We start from the raw sequence: 17248 nt of genomic DNA, 5'->3' as shown, positions 1-17248 counted from the left end.
CAGTAACTTGTCTCCAGCAGTGGCCAATCCAAGTCACAAGTACCTGGCAAGAACCCAAACATTAAATAAACCCCATGCTATTAATTCCAGCAACAGGTGGTGGCTATTCCCTATTGATTAATAGCAGTTTATGGACTTCTCCTCCAGGAACTTATCCAAACCTTTTTTAAACCCAGCTTACACTAGCTGCCTTAACCACATCCTCTGGCAACAAATTCCAGGCCTTAATTGTGTGTTGAGTGAAAAAGAATTTTCCCGGATTTGTTTTAAACGTGCTAATTGCTAACTTCATGGAGAACCCTGCGCCCCCCCCCCCCCCCCCCCCAGTCCTTGTATTATCCAAAAGAGTAAATAACCATTTCACATTTACCTTTTCAAGTCCTTTCATGATTTTGTAGACCTCTTATCATATTCCACCCCCACCTCTTATCATATTCCACCCCCACCCCCAGCCATCTCTTCTCCAAGCTGATCAGCCCTGATCTCTTTATCTTTTCCATGCACTATCATTTTGGTCACCATTCTCTGTACTTTCTCCAGTGCTACTATATCTTTTTTGAGATGTGACAACCAGAATTATACACAGTATTCAAAGTGTGGTCTAACCATTAAGTGATACCGAGGCATGACATCCTCCATTTTATTTGCCATTCCCTTCCTAATAATTCCTAACATTGTTTGCTTTTGACTACCACAGCACACTGAACCGATGATATCAATGTAATATCAATTGTGATGCTTAGCTCTTTTTCCTGGGTGGTAATTGTTAAAATGGAACCTAACATCATGTAGCTATGGAATAGTTTTTTTTTACCCTATATGCATCACCATGCACTTGTCCACATTATATTTCCTCTACCATATGGACACCCAATCTTACAGTCTCACAAAATCCTCCTGCAATTTATCACAATCCGCTTGTGATTTAATTACTCTGAATAATTTTGTGTCCTCTTCAAATTTGATCACCTCACTCGTCGTACATCTTTTAAGATCATTTATAAATATATTAAAAAGCACTGGTCCAAGTATAGATCCCTGAGGCACTCCACTGTTTATCTTTTACCAATGTGAAAACATACTAATTAATCCTATTCTGTTTCCTGTCGTTTAACCAGTTTGCAATCCACAAAAGGACATCTCCTCCTATCACATGACTTTTTGTTTTCTTAGAAGCCTCTCATGAGGGACTTTGTTAAACACCTTTGAAAATCCAAATACAATACATCTACTAGTTCACATTTATCCACATGCTTATTCACCCCTTAAAAAAATGTAGCAGATTTGTGAGGCAAGACTTCCCTTGGGTAAATCCATGCATGCTGTGACCCATTAAATCATGTCTGTCTATATGTTCTGTGATTTTATTCTTTATAACAGTTTCCACGATTTTCCCAGTCTATAGTTTCCCAGATCACCACACCATCTTATGATCAGGAGATCCCTCACTAAGACATTAGAAACACTCTTCCCATTTGTAAGCACAAGGTTCAGTATTGCCCCTTCAAGCTTAGGTCCAGTTGCTGCAACAGTTCTCCTTACAGAAAATCCAGGATCTCTCTGCTTCAGATTGTTCCAATCAATATCCGGCTGATTGACTTCAGCCAGCAATAGACCTTCCCATTTCATAGCAGTTTTATGAATGTCTTCAATTAAATCTCTGTCCATTTCTTCTGTTGTGAAGGTCTGTATGTCACACCAGTATAAATGGATGTTTCATTCTTTCTTTTCAGAGTAACTCAGAGTGCTTCTTCCTTACTTATAAACCCTACAGTTCTGCTGCTTTAATGTTAGGAAGGACCATAGATGAATATGAGTACAAACAGAAAAGCAGTTAGATCCAGGTTCATTTAAAGAAACGTTATGCATATAAAACTAGCAAATCTGAACTTATATTGTTGTGGAAGTAGAACTTTGGACTGAGGTAAGGTTAGTGCTACCCAGAGATAGGAGGCCCTGCAGGTTCTCACCATCGGCAGGCGGAGCTGGCAGGAGCAGAGGCCCAACAAGAAGTTCACCAATACCAGCCCTTGTTCCCCTTAGGTTGAGCCTTTGGGTGCCATGCCGACGTGGGCTTGGTCCTCTGTAGAGAGAAGAATCTGTTGCTGAAGAGGTCTTACAGTTTTGATCTGCCGTCATATACTGGGCCGGATTTTAAATGCCCTGCGCGCGTAAATCTGGCCGGTTTATGCGCGCAGGGCCCTCGCGCGCCGGCGCGCCTATTTTGCATAGGCTGCCGGTGCGCGCAAGTCTTGGGGCTTTGTAAAAGGGGCGTTTCGGGGGCGTGTCCTAAAATGACACGGCATTTCAGGGGTGTGACGCACCATTGCGGGGGCGGGCCCAGGGGTGTGGCGCCGGCCCGGGTGCCTGGTCGAGGCCTCCGGACCAGCCCTCAGGTCGGGCGATGGCGCATCAGCAGCCCGCTGGCGCGCGCAGATTTATGTCTACTTTTAGCAGGCGTAAATCGTGCAACAAAGGTAAGGGGGGGGGGTTAGATAGGGCCAGGGGGGTGGGTTAGGGTGGGGAAGGTGGGGGGAGGGCGAAGGAAAGTTCCCTCCGAGGCCGCTCTGAAATCGGAGCGTATCTTATAAAATCCAGCGTACTTTTGTTCGTGCCTGGTGCGCGAACAAAAGTACGCGCTCGCGCAAAATTATAATTATAAAATCTACTCCACTTTGTTTCTGTTATGAGAATCTGCAAAACTGCAACCTTACTATTTCTTTAAAGATGCATTATTCTCAATAGTGCCTGACTTGTTGAGCATTATAGTTCAGTATATCAGAATAATGACAGATTATAAGACTGTCCATGTAGACAAATTGAAGAGTTGTATAGAATAGTAAAACTCTCAGAACGAACTCTATTAGGTTCTTTGCCCATTAATATATATTTCCTGAAATTGGCAATTTTGTCATAAGAAAGCATCATAGAAGTGCTATAAATGGGCCAGGTTCGATTCCTGGATCAGATCTTCTGCACCCCAGGTTGGCTAGGAATTCTCTGAAGAAAGCATTCATAGTCTTTGTGCGTGGAAGGGAACTGTGGTTATTAGAGATGTGAATCGTGTGATCGATCGTCTTAACGATCGATTTTGGCTGGGGGGGGAGGGAATCGGATCGTCGCGGTTTTGTTTTTTTAAATATCGTGTAAACCGTAAATCGGGGGAGGGCGGGAAACCCGGCACACTAAAACAACCCTAAAACCCACCCCGACCCTTTAAAATAAATCCCCCACCCTCCCGAACCCCCCCAAAATGTCTTAAATTACCTGGGGTCCAGTGGGGGGTCCCGGTGTGATCTTCCACTCTCGGGCCACGGGTGCGTTGATAGAAATGGCGCTGGCGCCATTTTGGTTCCTGTCCCCCGACGTCACGAGCATAGGAGATCGCTCCCGGACCCCCGCTGGACCCCTAGGGACTTTTGGCCAGCTTGGGGGGGCCTCCTGACCCCCACAAGACTTGCCAAAAGTCCAGCGGGGGTCCGGGAACGACCTCCTGCACTCGAATCGTGTTGCCGTATTGCAAAATGGCGCCGGCCGTATGGCCATATTGCCGTATTGCAAAATGGCGCCGGCCAACACGATTCGAGTGCAGGAGGTCGTTCCCAGACCCTCGCTGGACTTTTGGCAAGTCTTGTGGGGGTCAGGAGGCCCCGCCAAGCTGGCCAAAAGTCCCTGGGGGTCCAGCGGGGGTCCAGGAGCGATCTCCTACGCTCGTGACGTCGGGGGACAGGAACCAAAATGGCGCCGGCGCTATTTCTATCAACGCACCCGTGGCCCGAGAGTGGAAGATCACACCGGGACCCCCCCACTGGACCCCAGGTAATTTAAGACATTTTGGGGGGGTTCGGGAGGGTGGAGGATTTATTTTAAAGGGTCGGGGTGGGTTTTAGGGTTGTTTTAGTGTGCCGGTTTTTCCGCCCTCCCCCTTCCCCCGATTTACGATTTTTGACGATAAATTGGGGGAATTCCTATTATATATCGCCTCTAACGATTTTTGACGATTTAAAATATATCGGACGATATTTTAAATCGTCAAAAAACGATTCACATCCCTAGTGGTTATTAATAAGGGGGACCCATGATAGAGGGTTTTGAAGGCGCCCTGGCCTCAGGATCATTGCTACAACAATTAGTGGGAGGGGGAGGTTACCAGGAGAAGATAACAGAAATTTATCAAATAGTATGTGTGATTTTAGTGTGTGAAAATTGTGTAAGATATATGAATGGGGTGATGTACTATATACCTAAAGGTTGAAACATTTATGTCTCATGATATTGTCTTTAATGTTCTATTTTTGTTGAACTGTAAATATGTTCTGATGAGGCTTCAAAAGATTGCTCTTAAAGGCTATTGTATGATTACCTTGTTGTTTTAATAATAAGTATTTTAGAAAAAAAAATGGGAAAAATCTCTGCAATTGCAAATGAAGGCTAACGGTGCCAGGATCCCAGCAGTGATTCTATTTGTGCTGGAAGAAAAAAGGATAAAGAAGGGACCAGTGGACCAAAAAAAAAAGTGATACATAAAGATCTTGTGTGCATTTTTCATAACATGTATTTATTAGTAACAGTATCGTGCCACTTTGATGGGGCACATATATAATTTTGCACTGGAGCCCTGACCGTCCGGCCCGCCAAGCAAAGGTTTTTTCTTGCCGTTGACTCTCCCCCGCTGTCTCCCATTCCCCCTCTTGGTAAGCCCTATAACAATGACATCAAAAGGAGGGGATGGACCGAGCAGGGCATCAAGGGAAGTCTCATGTGAGGCAGGCTCAAGGGCATTTAAAATCTGGCAGTGCAGATGCACCCGCCATCTTAGCAGTTATCTGGCTCCTATCTCCAGCTCTTGGCTCTCTGTCTCCCATGGTGGTGGTGGTGTGCTGTCGTCTTTGGGAGGCGTTGGCCAGCTCCTCGAGTTGATTCCAGTCCAGGGGCATTCACTTCGTGTGCCAACAGACATGGATGTCAGGGAGGTCGATGCATCGAGAAGTCATTGCCCCCAAGTCTGCAGCTTGAGTGACTGGAATGGTCGACTAATCGGCGATCCATTGCAGTGGTTGTTCGGACCTGCAACATTGAGCAGAGGCCTACACTTGTGGGACCTGTATGCAGCGTATTGTGGCTGAGCACCAGTCAGAGGAGCAAGCGGCATATATCAGCACTGGAGTGGACGTCAGGCAGAGAGTGGAGGCTGGGAGCAAGTGTACAGCACCCCCCCCAAAGAAGGTGAATTTTGTTGTGACTTCGCTGAACTGAGTGAGTGGTGTGTGGGAAGGGGGGTGCATGACTGTACAGACGGAGGGTGGTGTCCTGGGAGCAATGACAAGTGAGTAATCGCACAGCTGCGTTCAGGATCCATCATACACGACCACCCCAGCATGAGCAATCTTGGCCTTGTGGAACTGGAGACCGTGGCCAGGAGGGAGTGCTCCAAGGGTGGGAGCAGGAGAACAGAGCATGATGCCGGTGATGAGGCAAGCAGTTTCAGTGGGAACCAGACACCGAGCTGGCTATCATAGAGTGTGGACCAAGGCACTGGGTCTATGTTGGCGAATTTGCATGGCTCATCATACCCGACAGTTCAGCAGGCTTGAGGCTTCTTAAGTCTACCGGCTGGCCTGCCTACAGTTTCCAACTGATGGGAGGGGGGCTAACCTTCAGCTGACCCGGGCCAGACATGGCTGGTATCTGGATTCTCCCAGATGGCTATGCATCCCATTCCAGGTTTCAGTGCCATGCAGCGAGGGCCAGGCAGTATTTCATGCAGAAGTATTGTAAAGTACCCACACCCAGCCTACCAACCTGGCCTCCACAATGGCGAACTCGTTGGGCCAACAGGGACAGCTTGCATATTCCGACCCCCATGGGGCATATCCATAAATTTGGGCTCCATGGTTAGTGCCAGGCAGGCATAATGATGTGCCAATACTTGCCCAAGGTGTATGGATGTACACAGAGTTGCATATGGCATCAGGGCAGGGCACCAGTTAACTGTGGCTCGTGTGAACACAACCCCGATAGTTTTTCAGGATGTACCTGTGGTCCAGGTGGAGTTGCTTCCTCCACTGGATGGCAGCCAATATGACTTGCCAGATGCAGGGGCCCCCAGCGGGAACATAATAGATGCGGCCAAACCAAGTGATAGTGTCCAGAGGGGTGAGTCATTTGGGGAGCAGGTGAATAATTCTCAGCCCAGAGGGCTGGGTGCAGTGGGGCAAATGGGAAAAAGAAACAGAAGAGGGAGTGAAAAAGCAAGGCTGACTCTAGTTCAGATAGCTCAAATGACTCGTCTGAGTTAAACGACTTCTCAGAGGGCAGTTCTACACGGCCAGTGGTGGTCACATTGCAGGAAAATATAGCCCCCCCCCCTTGCCCTGATTAATTTGTCACTGCTATAGGAAAGTGTTCCCAAGTTCTTGTGAGAAAAGATTAAAATAATTTATATTTATATATTTCATATCATGGAGGACAGGAGAAAGAGAAGTGACAAAAGGAAAGGGAAAAAGACAGATGAGATAGTGGGCTTAGATAAAAAGTTCCCTAGGAACATAGTTACTTGGACACGTCTTCCTTAGAATGATCGGCGTGGGGGGACTAGATGACCCTTCACAATACAGTTCAATGTTAAATTATGCTGATATTATTTTGGAACCAACAACAAATAGCACTAAATAGTGTTTCGAGAGATTTAACTAGAATAACATCAAAACAAATAACAATATCACCTCTTAATAAGAGCAAAATGTTTTTTAGAATGTTTGAAAAATTTCACCAAAATTGTTTTGGATCTACCTAAGATCTCAACGATTTTGTCTATATGTTAACCAGCTTTTTTTCAAAAGGACAATATCTGAAAAAAACAATATCTGAAAAAAATATTATTTTGGAGGCATTCAGGGACTACAAGGGTTGGGCTTAGTTAAACTATGATTGATTCTGAAACAAAATGGAAGAGAATCGTTTCATATCCTGGGGTACTCACGATATAGGTTTGTGGCTTAAACAAATGTCCAATAAGGTAAGTGATACAGCGGCTGGTGGCAAATCAACCCAAAAGCTTACCAACCCTGCTGCCCGGAGTCAGTACAGCACAGGCTGGCAGTGGTAACAATATTATATGCTGGTGTTATCATAAATTATCTTGTAGCTTCAAGGACTGTACATTTAGGCATGTTTGTTCGATATGTTTTGCTTCTCACCTGGCAACCAGATGTGCTAAGAAGGAGGGCCGGTAGGAAGTTCTGGTAAACCCAAGTGATATCATATCCTCCAAAGCCCCATCCCCGATAAGGTTATCCAGATGACTCTATCTTTATCCCAAGTGCGGTACAGAATAGCTAAGAGCTTCCAGGAAGATTTTTCAATCCCTTTTCAAGGTGAAATCAGCAGTAGCACCCCTGGCAATGCTATCTCTCTAGTTCACCACGCAGAATGCAGAGATCGTTTAGCAGAAAATTGATAATGAATTGGCCCTGGGTAGAATGGCAGACCCTTTTACCGATCCCCCCCGTTCAAGATGATTATGCTCTCTCTTTTGGCGGTAGTCCCTAAAAAAGCTGGCAATTTTCACCTCATACAGAATTTGTCCTCCCTGCGTGAGGAATCCATAAACGATAAATTGCCACCCGAGGAATGCATGGTACAGTATGCATCTTTCAACAGTGCTATTGCCCTGTCAACACAATGCGGAAAAGGGGCTTTGATGGCAAAGACTGATATAGAGTCCACATTTAGATTACTGCCAGTTCATCCACGTAGTTTCCCTCTCTTGGGTTTTCAGTTTAGGACGCAATACTATTTACATAAATGCATATCCAAGGGGTGCTCGGTGTCATGCGCTTGCTTTGAGCTTTTTAGCATCTTCGCATTGGGTTGTTGAGCAAAGGGTATACTTGACGAATATAATACACTGTTTGGATGATTTCCTCTTCAAAAGTCCAGGTGGGTCAGACTCCTGTGCTCATATGTTGTGGACATTCCAGGATGTGACCATGGAGTTTTGTGTACCGCTGGCATAGGAAAACATAGAAGGCCCTTCCACCATATTATCTTTCTTGGGTACTGAGCTTGATTCGGAGGCAATGGTGTTCATTGCCTCCAGATAAATTGCACAAACTGTGGGGCTTACTGCAGCAGGCAGCATAAGCAAAGGAACTAATCCTAGCTAGCCTGCAGTTCCTTATTGATGGTCTTAAGTTTGCATGTAGAGTCTTCCCTTACTAAGAAGGCTAGCAACCGCAACTGTGGGCATCTTGCAACTGTATCATTATATTTGGATTTCTAAGCCTCTGAAAGATAACATGGTAATGTGAATTGCCTTCCTCTATGATTTCAATGGCATTTCCATATGGCAGGAACCCCCAGTGTTGAGTCAAGACTTGAATATTTACATTGACACTTCTGGGGATTTGGGATTCGGGGCGTATTGTCAGGGATCATGGTGCATTGCACCATGGCCGTCAGCATGGGTGGAAGTTGGCTTGACCAGAAATATAACCTTCCTAGAATTATTCCCTATTCTGGTTTCGGTAGTGATATGGGGGCATAAGTTCTGGGACAAGAGAGTAATATTTTGGTGCGACGATCAGGGTGGTTGGCCAGATAATCAATAGACAAGTCTGTCTGTTGTTCGCGAGTAGCTGAGTTATTGAGGGAAATAGTCCTACAGTGTTTGCAGTGCAATTTGACTATCAGTGCATGTGCCCAGAGCTAGGAATGGTATTGCAGATTCTCTTTCCTGTATTAAATGGGATTTATTTCGACATCAAGTACCAGAGGCAGATGCAGACGGAATTCCTGTCCTGCATCGACTCTGGGAGATTGGAGTTTGACTGAGTGGGAACTGCTGAAGAGTGCAGTGGCCCCATCCACATGGTCCGCAAACTGCAGAGGATATGAAAAGTGCAGCATTTTTTGAAAGGGCTCAGCTGGGTGGTAGGCCCTGTCCCAGACAACTCATTGTCAAATATTTTTCATGGGCAAGGGACATAGGGTTATAGAGAAGGGGCAGCAGTTAAGCAGTTGGCAGGCTTTGCATTCTTCACAAAGGCTCAGGGTGGGGTGATCCTTCCAAAAGCTTCATGGTCATGAAAGTGTTGACTGAGTGGGCAAGAAAGGTGGGGCCAGTCAAAGATACAAGATGCTCCATAACCCATGAGTTGTTAGTTTGCTTATAGCACATACTGCAGGCAGTTTGTGAGTCAGGTACTTGTAATCTGGATTGGCCACTATTGAAAACAGGATGCTGGGCTTGATGAGATTTTCGATCTGACCCAGTATGGCAACTTCTTGTGCTCTTATGTTCTTAGGGTTTGAAACCAATCTGAATCGGGCAGCTTTTTCCATAGCCTTTTTTGGTGGTTTCGTCTGAGCGAGCTGGTAGCCACATCCAAACAATTCAGGTTTCTACAACATTTTGATGTGCAATGTGCAAATAGACAGCCAGGTAGCCCAGATTCACGTACATGGGTCTAAGACCGACCAGGCCAGTAGGGAGGGCAATGGGAGGTTTATAGCAGATCAACTTGCAGGTCACATGTCTCTGAAAAAATGTAAACGTCTATCTGAGTGGTCGACCCGTGGGAGGCACATATTTATTGATCCACGCTGATGGTATATCATTTAACCAGGTTCCAATTTTCTGCACTATTGCGAACAGCCCCAATACATGTGGGGTTGGACCCTAGTGACTATGAGATGCATTCATTTAGAATTAGAGCAGCTACCAGCACAGTGCAGACAGATCTCAACATTGACACAATACAACATATAGGGTGATGGAGATCTTCTGCAGTCAATCTATACATAAGATCTGGATTGCATAATATGGGTATTAACCAGAAATGTTTTGTTGTAGTTCTGCCCTGGGGTGAAGTACAGTCTGGACTGTGGGACATTCCTTCGTCCATTGGACAGCCAAAAGGGTGCAAGGAAGACCTTGTGAGCAGCATTTGGGTTTGACTGAGTTCAATGTTCGTGTGGCAGGGATGGGTAGGCACAGAATGCACTGGGAGCAGTTGTCACCGCACCTGCGACACCATTCCTGAGGTAGTCATTATCCATCTGGGAGGAAATGACTTGGGAAGGTTGTCATGCAGGCAGTTGACATGGTCAAGTAGGACATGGGTGAGCTGGCTTCCTTGTTTAATCCTGCGCAGTTGTGGTGGTCCAACATTATACTGTGTATTAAATGGCATGTCCTGAAATTATGGGGGAACAGGGCAAAAGAAAATGAATAGGCAGCTCGGCGTTTGACGCAAAAACTGGGCAGCCAGCAGATTAGGCATCAATGGGCTGATGTTATGTGTGAGGAATTTTACAGATCAGATGCGATACATTTGTCTGACAGGTAGGATCTGTGTAATAATGCATTGCAGGAAACTTTGGGAAGAGTGTTTGGTCACCAGGCACATTAAGGCCACAGTTGATTTATTAGTGGGGGCACGAGGCAAGTATCTCACTGCCTCATGCTAGTGGCGGAGATACCCGAGCTAGGGGCACCTTGGGAGTGGGTGTCAAGCATTTTGACATGATTATGTCCTTTGGGGCAGTAGTAGAGGTTGATGGGGGCATTGCAATGCCCGGTTTACAAGGCCCCCTTACTTGGATACATTGCAGGGTCCCAGATAACGGTAGCCATCTTGCTTGGCTGAAGCAGGTGGTGGTAAGAGAATTTTGGTTTGAATACTCTGGTTTGAGTGGTTCAGGTACAAGGGGTTAATATGTTATGTTAGTAATAAAGCTGCGGCCTTTTATTTCGCACATTTAAGCCTACTCATGTTCACTGACTATCTGTATGGGGGGCAGGGGCGAGCGAGGTCACTAAGGCTGGAATATTATGTTTGTTTCATGTTTCATTAATTTCCTGACCATAACTTTAATAAACAATAGGATTTCATTGTAAGAAATTTCCATTCTATACTGTATATCAGTGGTTCTCAATCTTTTTTTTTTATTGGGACACACTTGGCAGATAACCACTTGACCATCACGGGGCTAAATGTAAACATATACTTTGCATCCCAAGAACTAGGATATTTCAAATATAGCTCGCTATATAAAAAAGATATTTTGATTCTGGTGCTATCTCAGTAACAAAAACAAACTCCCCTACTACCAGGCGCATTGTAAAATATAAAACCTGAAAAAAAAGCTCCCACTCATCACATGTATAGCAAACATTCCATACCATTGGAACCTAATACCAAGAACTCAAACAGCAATAGCCCTTTCTATGAAGAGGCAGCAGTGCAGCACCAATACATGTCCTGTTGAGAATGAGAAAATGCAACAAAGAAGACTGATACAAATCTCTACCTACTAGTAAAATACCTCACCTCAGGTCACACATACAGATCTGACCTTCACCAAATACAGAATAAAAGACCACAAAATACAAATGTGGAGACAAAAACTGGAATGGAAACCTCAAAAAGCCACTCTGCATGCAGTGCAAAACTGGAGAGCTAGAAACAGAAATACATATCCTCCTACACTAAGCAACGTACAAAGATAGAAGAAATGCACATTCCCAAAATGGACATATCTTGGCTCTTGCACTCCGTCACTTCCCTTCCATGCCTCCATCATCCTTCACTTTTCCCAATTACTCCCTTTCAATCATCCGCTCACACTCATATCCCTGCCCAGCATTCCTGACCCCCCACATCCTCTTTCCTGTGCTCCATCCTCTTTCTTATGCTCCCTCTCCCCTGCTTGATGCTACCTATCCCCTTCATCTCATCTCCCTGCCTGCCCAGCTACCCCGACTCCTCTTTCCCAACCCTTCCTGCTGAGCAGCCCCCACACTCCCTCTCTGTTCCTCCTTCATCTTCCCAGCATCCCCAACCTCCTTTCCCCCACCCTGCACAGGGTGAAGAGTTCATCAGCAGCATCACTCTCAGACTCAGCAGGGGAAGATAAAGTTTGCATCCCATCAGGCCCAGAACAGGACCTGGCAATATCTCGCTCTGATCTGAGTGAAGGAGGAAACAGCCTCCCACTGGGCCAGAAAGAAGAGAAGGGAGAGTAGCCTTCTATCAGGCCCAATGTATGAAGTCAATCAACTCCCACCCGGGCTGATAAGGAGGCAGCCATCTGCTGGCCCTGCAACACCTCCCAGGACCTCGCGACACACCAGTGTGTCCCGACACACATGTTGAGAACCACTGTTGTATATCATTATTCTTAGCCATTCAATGAGATGAAGGGTTAGTCATTCAAGTTTTTAAGCAGACACATTTAGCTCTTACTATTAGTTCTTATACATTTTGCAATCCTTCAATATCACTCTAGGTACCAAAAGATTACTTTTATTTTCCTTTTTTTTTTTTTTCTTTTTTTGATGTCTTTATTGCACAACAGGTGTTTTGCAGGATAATATTTTTAAGTAGAGTGGTAACTGAGTTTTATTTACCATGGCCTTCCAATTCCTTTGTAGATTTGTAGTAATTAGACGGGAAAAGCTGATCTTAAGCCACATGGATAAGCTGAAAGCATGTCCACGGATCAACGAAGTTGACCCTGAAGGTTTGAGATGGACTCCAGTGCTAGTGTCTAATGCAACATTCTCAGAAGAAGAGAGAGAGGCTGAAAAAGAGGTAATTATTAAGATAATCAGACTTTTAAAAAATGTTCTTTCTGGATGTAGGTAATAAATTAACAGATAATATAACCTCCAGTAACTTCAACTTTAGGTCAAAATCAATTATTTTATTATAGAGGAAAAGATGTACAAAATATTTGGTGTTAATTCAATGTAGAAATATGTTTTACTGTGGTTAAATGAATACGCAATTCTGTACACTGATGGTTTGTCTTGAAGCAATTTTTTTATTATTATTATTTTTTTTTTTTAACAAAGCTAATACTAGACAGCATGTAATCAGATCAGATTTGGTGCCAAATTTAAAAGCAGCCGTGTAAATCGATTCTTTGTGTTTATGAACTTGATAGAAATGATCCATGTCAGTGGGTATGTAATGAAGGTGCTGAAGGACCTAAATCAATTTGCTGCATCGTTAATAGTGCTAAATATTCCATGAAATGCAGTCGTCTTTGATTTGTTATAGTAATTGTTGTAAAGGACTAAAACATTATAGGTTGATTAGTCACCAGTGCTAATTAAGGTTGACTTATAACTCCTCATTTCAACCTAAAACACTCTGATTTAAGTAAGTGACCCATTATTTTCATTTCAAATCTGAAGGCTGAACATCTGATGGAGCAGGCTAACTGCTGGGAAAAGGAAGAACAAGAGCTCCTTACTTTAAGAGTGAACAGTAGGCAATCACCTGCAAAAGTACAATCTAAAAATAAATATTTGCATTCTCCGGAGAGGGTACCTGTTGTAGGAGAGGAAGAGCAATCTGCTGATCAAGATAAAGAAAGCAGCGATGAGGAGGAAAATGAGGAAGATGGCTGTCACAGTTCACCTCCCAGGCTGTCAAAACCCCAGTCATTAGCCCTGAAGAGAAAGGTATGCTGGATTCACTTGAAATACAATTCACTTTCTTGATACAATCACTGCATGTTTTGTGTTTATATCAGTTAGCATTTGCTAATCATGTATTTAAAGAACATTTTATATATACATCAGCCGCAGATTAGCTTCCTAGTTGATCATTCTTAACCTCTGATGGTTTTTGTTTTTTTTACAGCTTCATTGTTCTTTTTCATTGTGATGGATATGCTGGTGGCATAATGTATTTTTAAACCATGCACTGCCCTCTGCTGTTTAGTATCAATACTTACAATATCTAATTGATGCAGTATGAATAAGGGACATGCTATGAAGCCGTTTAATGGCAAGTCTGATAATCAACTAAAGCTGGGTAGAGCATATTTTATCTGAGAAGTAAAAGTAGTTTTAAAAATAAAGCTATTGTGTATTTTTCAACACTAAAGCTCATCATTTCTAATAACTGAGTATGCACCCATTGAGCACCAGTAATCATCAAACAGTATGATATGATGTAATAGTTAAGGCAGAAAGGAATCACACAGTACTCTAAGTCCTGACTTTCAAAAATACCAACGTTATCAAATGTGTGAAGTACCTTATAGATGGTTGAAGGATGTACATGAACTGGAAGAATAGTGTGCTAAACTAACTAATAACAAGACTCATCTCAAAGCTGCAGAAGACATTCATTCTTATAATCATCCTGGTTCAGGGCAATGTTCAGAAGCAATTTATCTGATAAACTGGTGATCTGAAAACTGTCCATCCTTTCCCTAGGTAAAAGTATACACAGGTATCAACAATGCGCATATTTTTATTCAGGCAAACTGTGTGCATTGTTTTCAATAAAAACCGTGTCCATACAAACAAATCTCTGCAGGTTCTTTTTCCTGATGCAGTTTTCAAAATCTTCAGGTAAAAGAACCACAGACTTTGCAACTATGTAGGCTGTTTTGAAAATTGCTCCATATATTAGGAAAGTAAATAAAAGTAATAAGAATAAAAGCCTGCAGTTTTCAAAAGAGATGGCTGAAAATGTAAGAGTAGAAAAATTAGCATTTATAATATACAGAGGATCTCCAGAAGAGGAGCACAGGGAAGATATCTGGTAAAGCTGAAAGATGTGGAAAGACACAAGGATACAAAAATGGCTAAAGATTTAAAGTGAGGCGATGAGACTTTGTTCAGGCATATAAGTGAAAGGATGAAGGACAGAGGTAGGATTGTAAAACTGAGAGGAAAAAAGGAAAAACATATAGCTGGAGAAAAGTAACAAACAAATATGCGCACATAATTCTATTTAGTATTCACTGAAGAAAGGTGTTGGAGATGGACCGCTGATTGTTGTCAAGGATAGTGGGATAGAGTGCTGCATAGTTTAAGAACCTGAGAATTAGTGTGAAATCAGAAAGACTGTAAGTAGACAAATTCATGAAGTTGGGCAGAACACATCCTGGGTATTAAGGGAGCTCAGAGAGGTGCTGAAGGATCTGTTCAATAGATCTTTGAAGACGGGAATGCTTCCGAGTAACTGGAGAAGGTCAAATGATGGCTCTGTTTATAAAAGAGGTAATGGGAAAGAGTTTGGAAATTACAGGCCAGTTAGTCTGAGTTCATTAGTAGGAAAATATATTGGCAACATAGAAACATAGAAATGACGGCAGAAGAAGACCGAACGGCCCATCCAGTCTGCCCAGCAAGCCTCACACATTTTTTCTCTCATTCTTATCTGTTTCTCTTAGCTCCTTGTTCTATTCCCCTTCCACCCCCACCATTAATGTAGAGAGCAGTGATGGAGCTGCATCCAAGTGAAATATCTAGCTTGATTAGTTAGGGGTAGTAGGGGCAGTAACCGCCGCGATAAGCAAGCTACACCCATGCTTATTTGTTTTACCTAGACTATGTTGTACAGCCCTTGTTGGTTTTTTTTTTCTTCTCCCCTGCCGTTGAAGCAGAGAGCCATGCTGGATATGCATTGAAAGAGAAGTATCAGGCACATTTGGTTTGGGGTAGTAACCGCCGTAACAAGCCAGCTACTCCTCGCTTTGTGAATGCGAATCCTTTTTTTCTTCACCCCTGTCGTTGAAGCTATGCAGGATATGCGTGAAGCATCAGTTTTTTGTTTTTGTTTTTGTTTTTGTTTTTGTTTTTTTTTTCCCCTGCCATTGAAGCAGAGAGCTATGCTAGAAATGCGTGATGTATCAGTCTTTCTCCCATGCCGATGAAGCAGAGAACCATGCTGGATATGCATGGAAAGTGAAGTATCAGGCACGTTTTTGAAAGAGAGGATAGTGAAGCATTTTGAATCTGGTAGGTTGTGGGATTCGAGATATAATATGTTAGCTAGATCTGATTGATTTTTTTCGATTGGGTGACCAGAGCAGGGGTTCTCAACTCAGTCCTTGGGACACACGTAGCCAGTCAGATTTTCAACATACCCACAATGTATATGCACAAGATAGATTTGAAAACCTGACTAGCCAGGTGTATCCCAAGGACCAGAGAATTAGTTTGGCAATTGGTGCTGGATGTTGTATTCTTAGATTTCAGCAAAGCTTTTGATGCATAGAAGGCTCATAAATAAACTAATATTCTAGGGACTGTATTAAAAACTGGTTGAGGGGAGATGACAAGAGTGCAGTGATAAGTAGAGTTAAGCCATATGATCTTTTTCTGCCATCATGTTTCTATCTAGTCTGCCCATCCTCACCAACTATTCGTCTTTATAATCCCTACCTCTCCCTCAGAGATCCTCTGTTTATCCCATGCTTTCTTGAATTCATATGCTGTCCTTGTCTCCACCACCTCTGTAAAGAGTCTGTTTCATGCATTCACTAAGTTTTCTTAGATTTCTCCTGAGTCTCCCCTCTTTCACCCTCATCCCATGACCCCTTGTTCTATAGCCTCCTTTCCTTTGCAAGAGGCCCCCTTCCTATGCATGAAGATCTTGGAAGAATTTAAATCTCTCTCTCATAAGCCCCTATCCCATCTTTCCTCTAGGATATACATATTTAGATATTTAAGTCTGTCCCATATGCTTTAGAACAGAGATCAATGACTATTTATTAATCACCTTCTAGACCAACTCCAATCGGTTTATACGCTTTGGAAGATGCGGTCTCTAGAATTGTCCATAGTATTCCAAATAAGGTCTCATCAGGGACTATATCACCTCCGTTTTTCTGTTGACCATTCCTCTCTCTATGTAGCCAAGCACCGCCAAGCATTTTTCTGGCTTTTGCTGTCGCCTTAGCCACCTGTTTAGCCACCTTAAGATCATGTGATATGATCAGATCCCACTGTTTAGAAGAATTCCACCCACTGTATTATACAGGGAGATTCACTCGAAAGAGGCCCCGAATATTCTGTAATAACTCTTACTAGGACGAAGCAATCTGAACAAAACAACATGCAATGTGGTCCTCAGTATATGAGGCTTCGAACAAGCCTGGATGTCCCCATGTCTGAGCAATGAGATAGGCGCCGGACAGCCGTCGCAACATTTAACCTCCGTTTGCGAGATGGAGCATCTTGTCACACATAGGCAAAGAGCATAGCAGAAATTGAGTCCTTTTTCGGCAACAGGATAATTTCAAAGGGACTTTGGCCACCACAGTCGCTGGATCTGACACCACTAGACTTCTTCCTTTGGGGTTTGCTCAAAGGAAAAGTCTATCAGAACAAGCTTCGCACTGTGGAAGATTTGAAGGAAAACATCCAATGTGAAATTGCTGCTATTCCCCCCCCCCTAATATGCTCGCAGACACATTCGGGAACATGGAGCGC

At 43.6% G+C, this 17248-nt stretch overlaps 1 protein-coding gene across 7 annotated transcripts in view; it reads left to right on the top strand.

Annotated features, from left to right (window-relative positions):
* KAT6B (lysine acetyltransferase 6B) overlaps positions 1-17248 on the top strand; it is a 452508-nt gene that overhangs the window by 426962 nt on the left and 8298 nt on the right. For all 7 annotated transcript variants that reach the window (XM_029609550.1, XM_029609551.1, XM_029609552.1 and 4 more), the window contains 2 exons: positions 12440-12599; positions 13208-13477. In XM_029609550.1, the coding sequence (XP_029465410.1) occupies positions 12440-12599; positions 13208-13477 (430 nt within the window). The remainder of the gene's footprint in view (positions 1-12439; positions 12600-13207; positions 13478-17248) is intronic.

This window comes from Rhinatrema bivittatum, chromosome 7 (genome assembly GCF_901001135.1).
Source record: "Rhinatrema bivittatum chromosome 7, aRhiBiv1.1, whole genome shotgun sequence".
Lineage (NCBI taxonomy): Eukaryota > Metazoa > Chordata > Amphibia > Gymnophiona > Rhinatrematidae > Rhinatrema > Rhinatrema bivittatum.
This window is presented reverse-complemented; position numbering and strand designations above follow the sequence as displayed.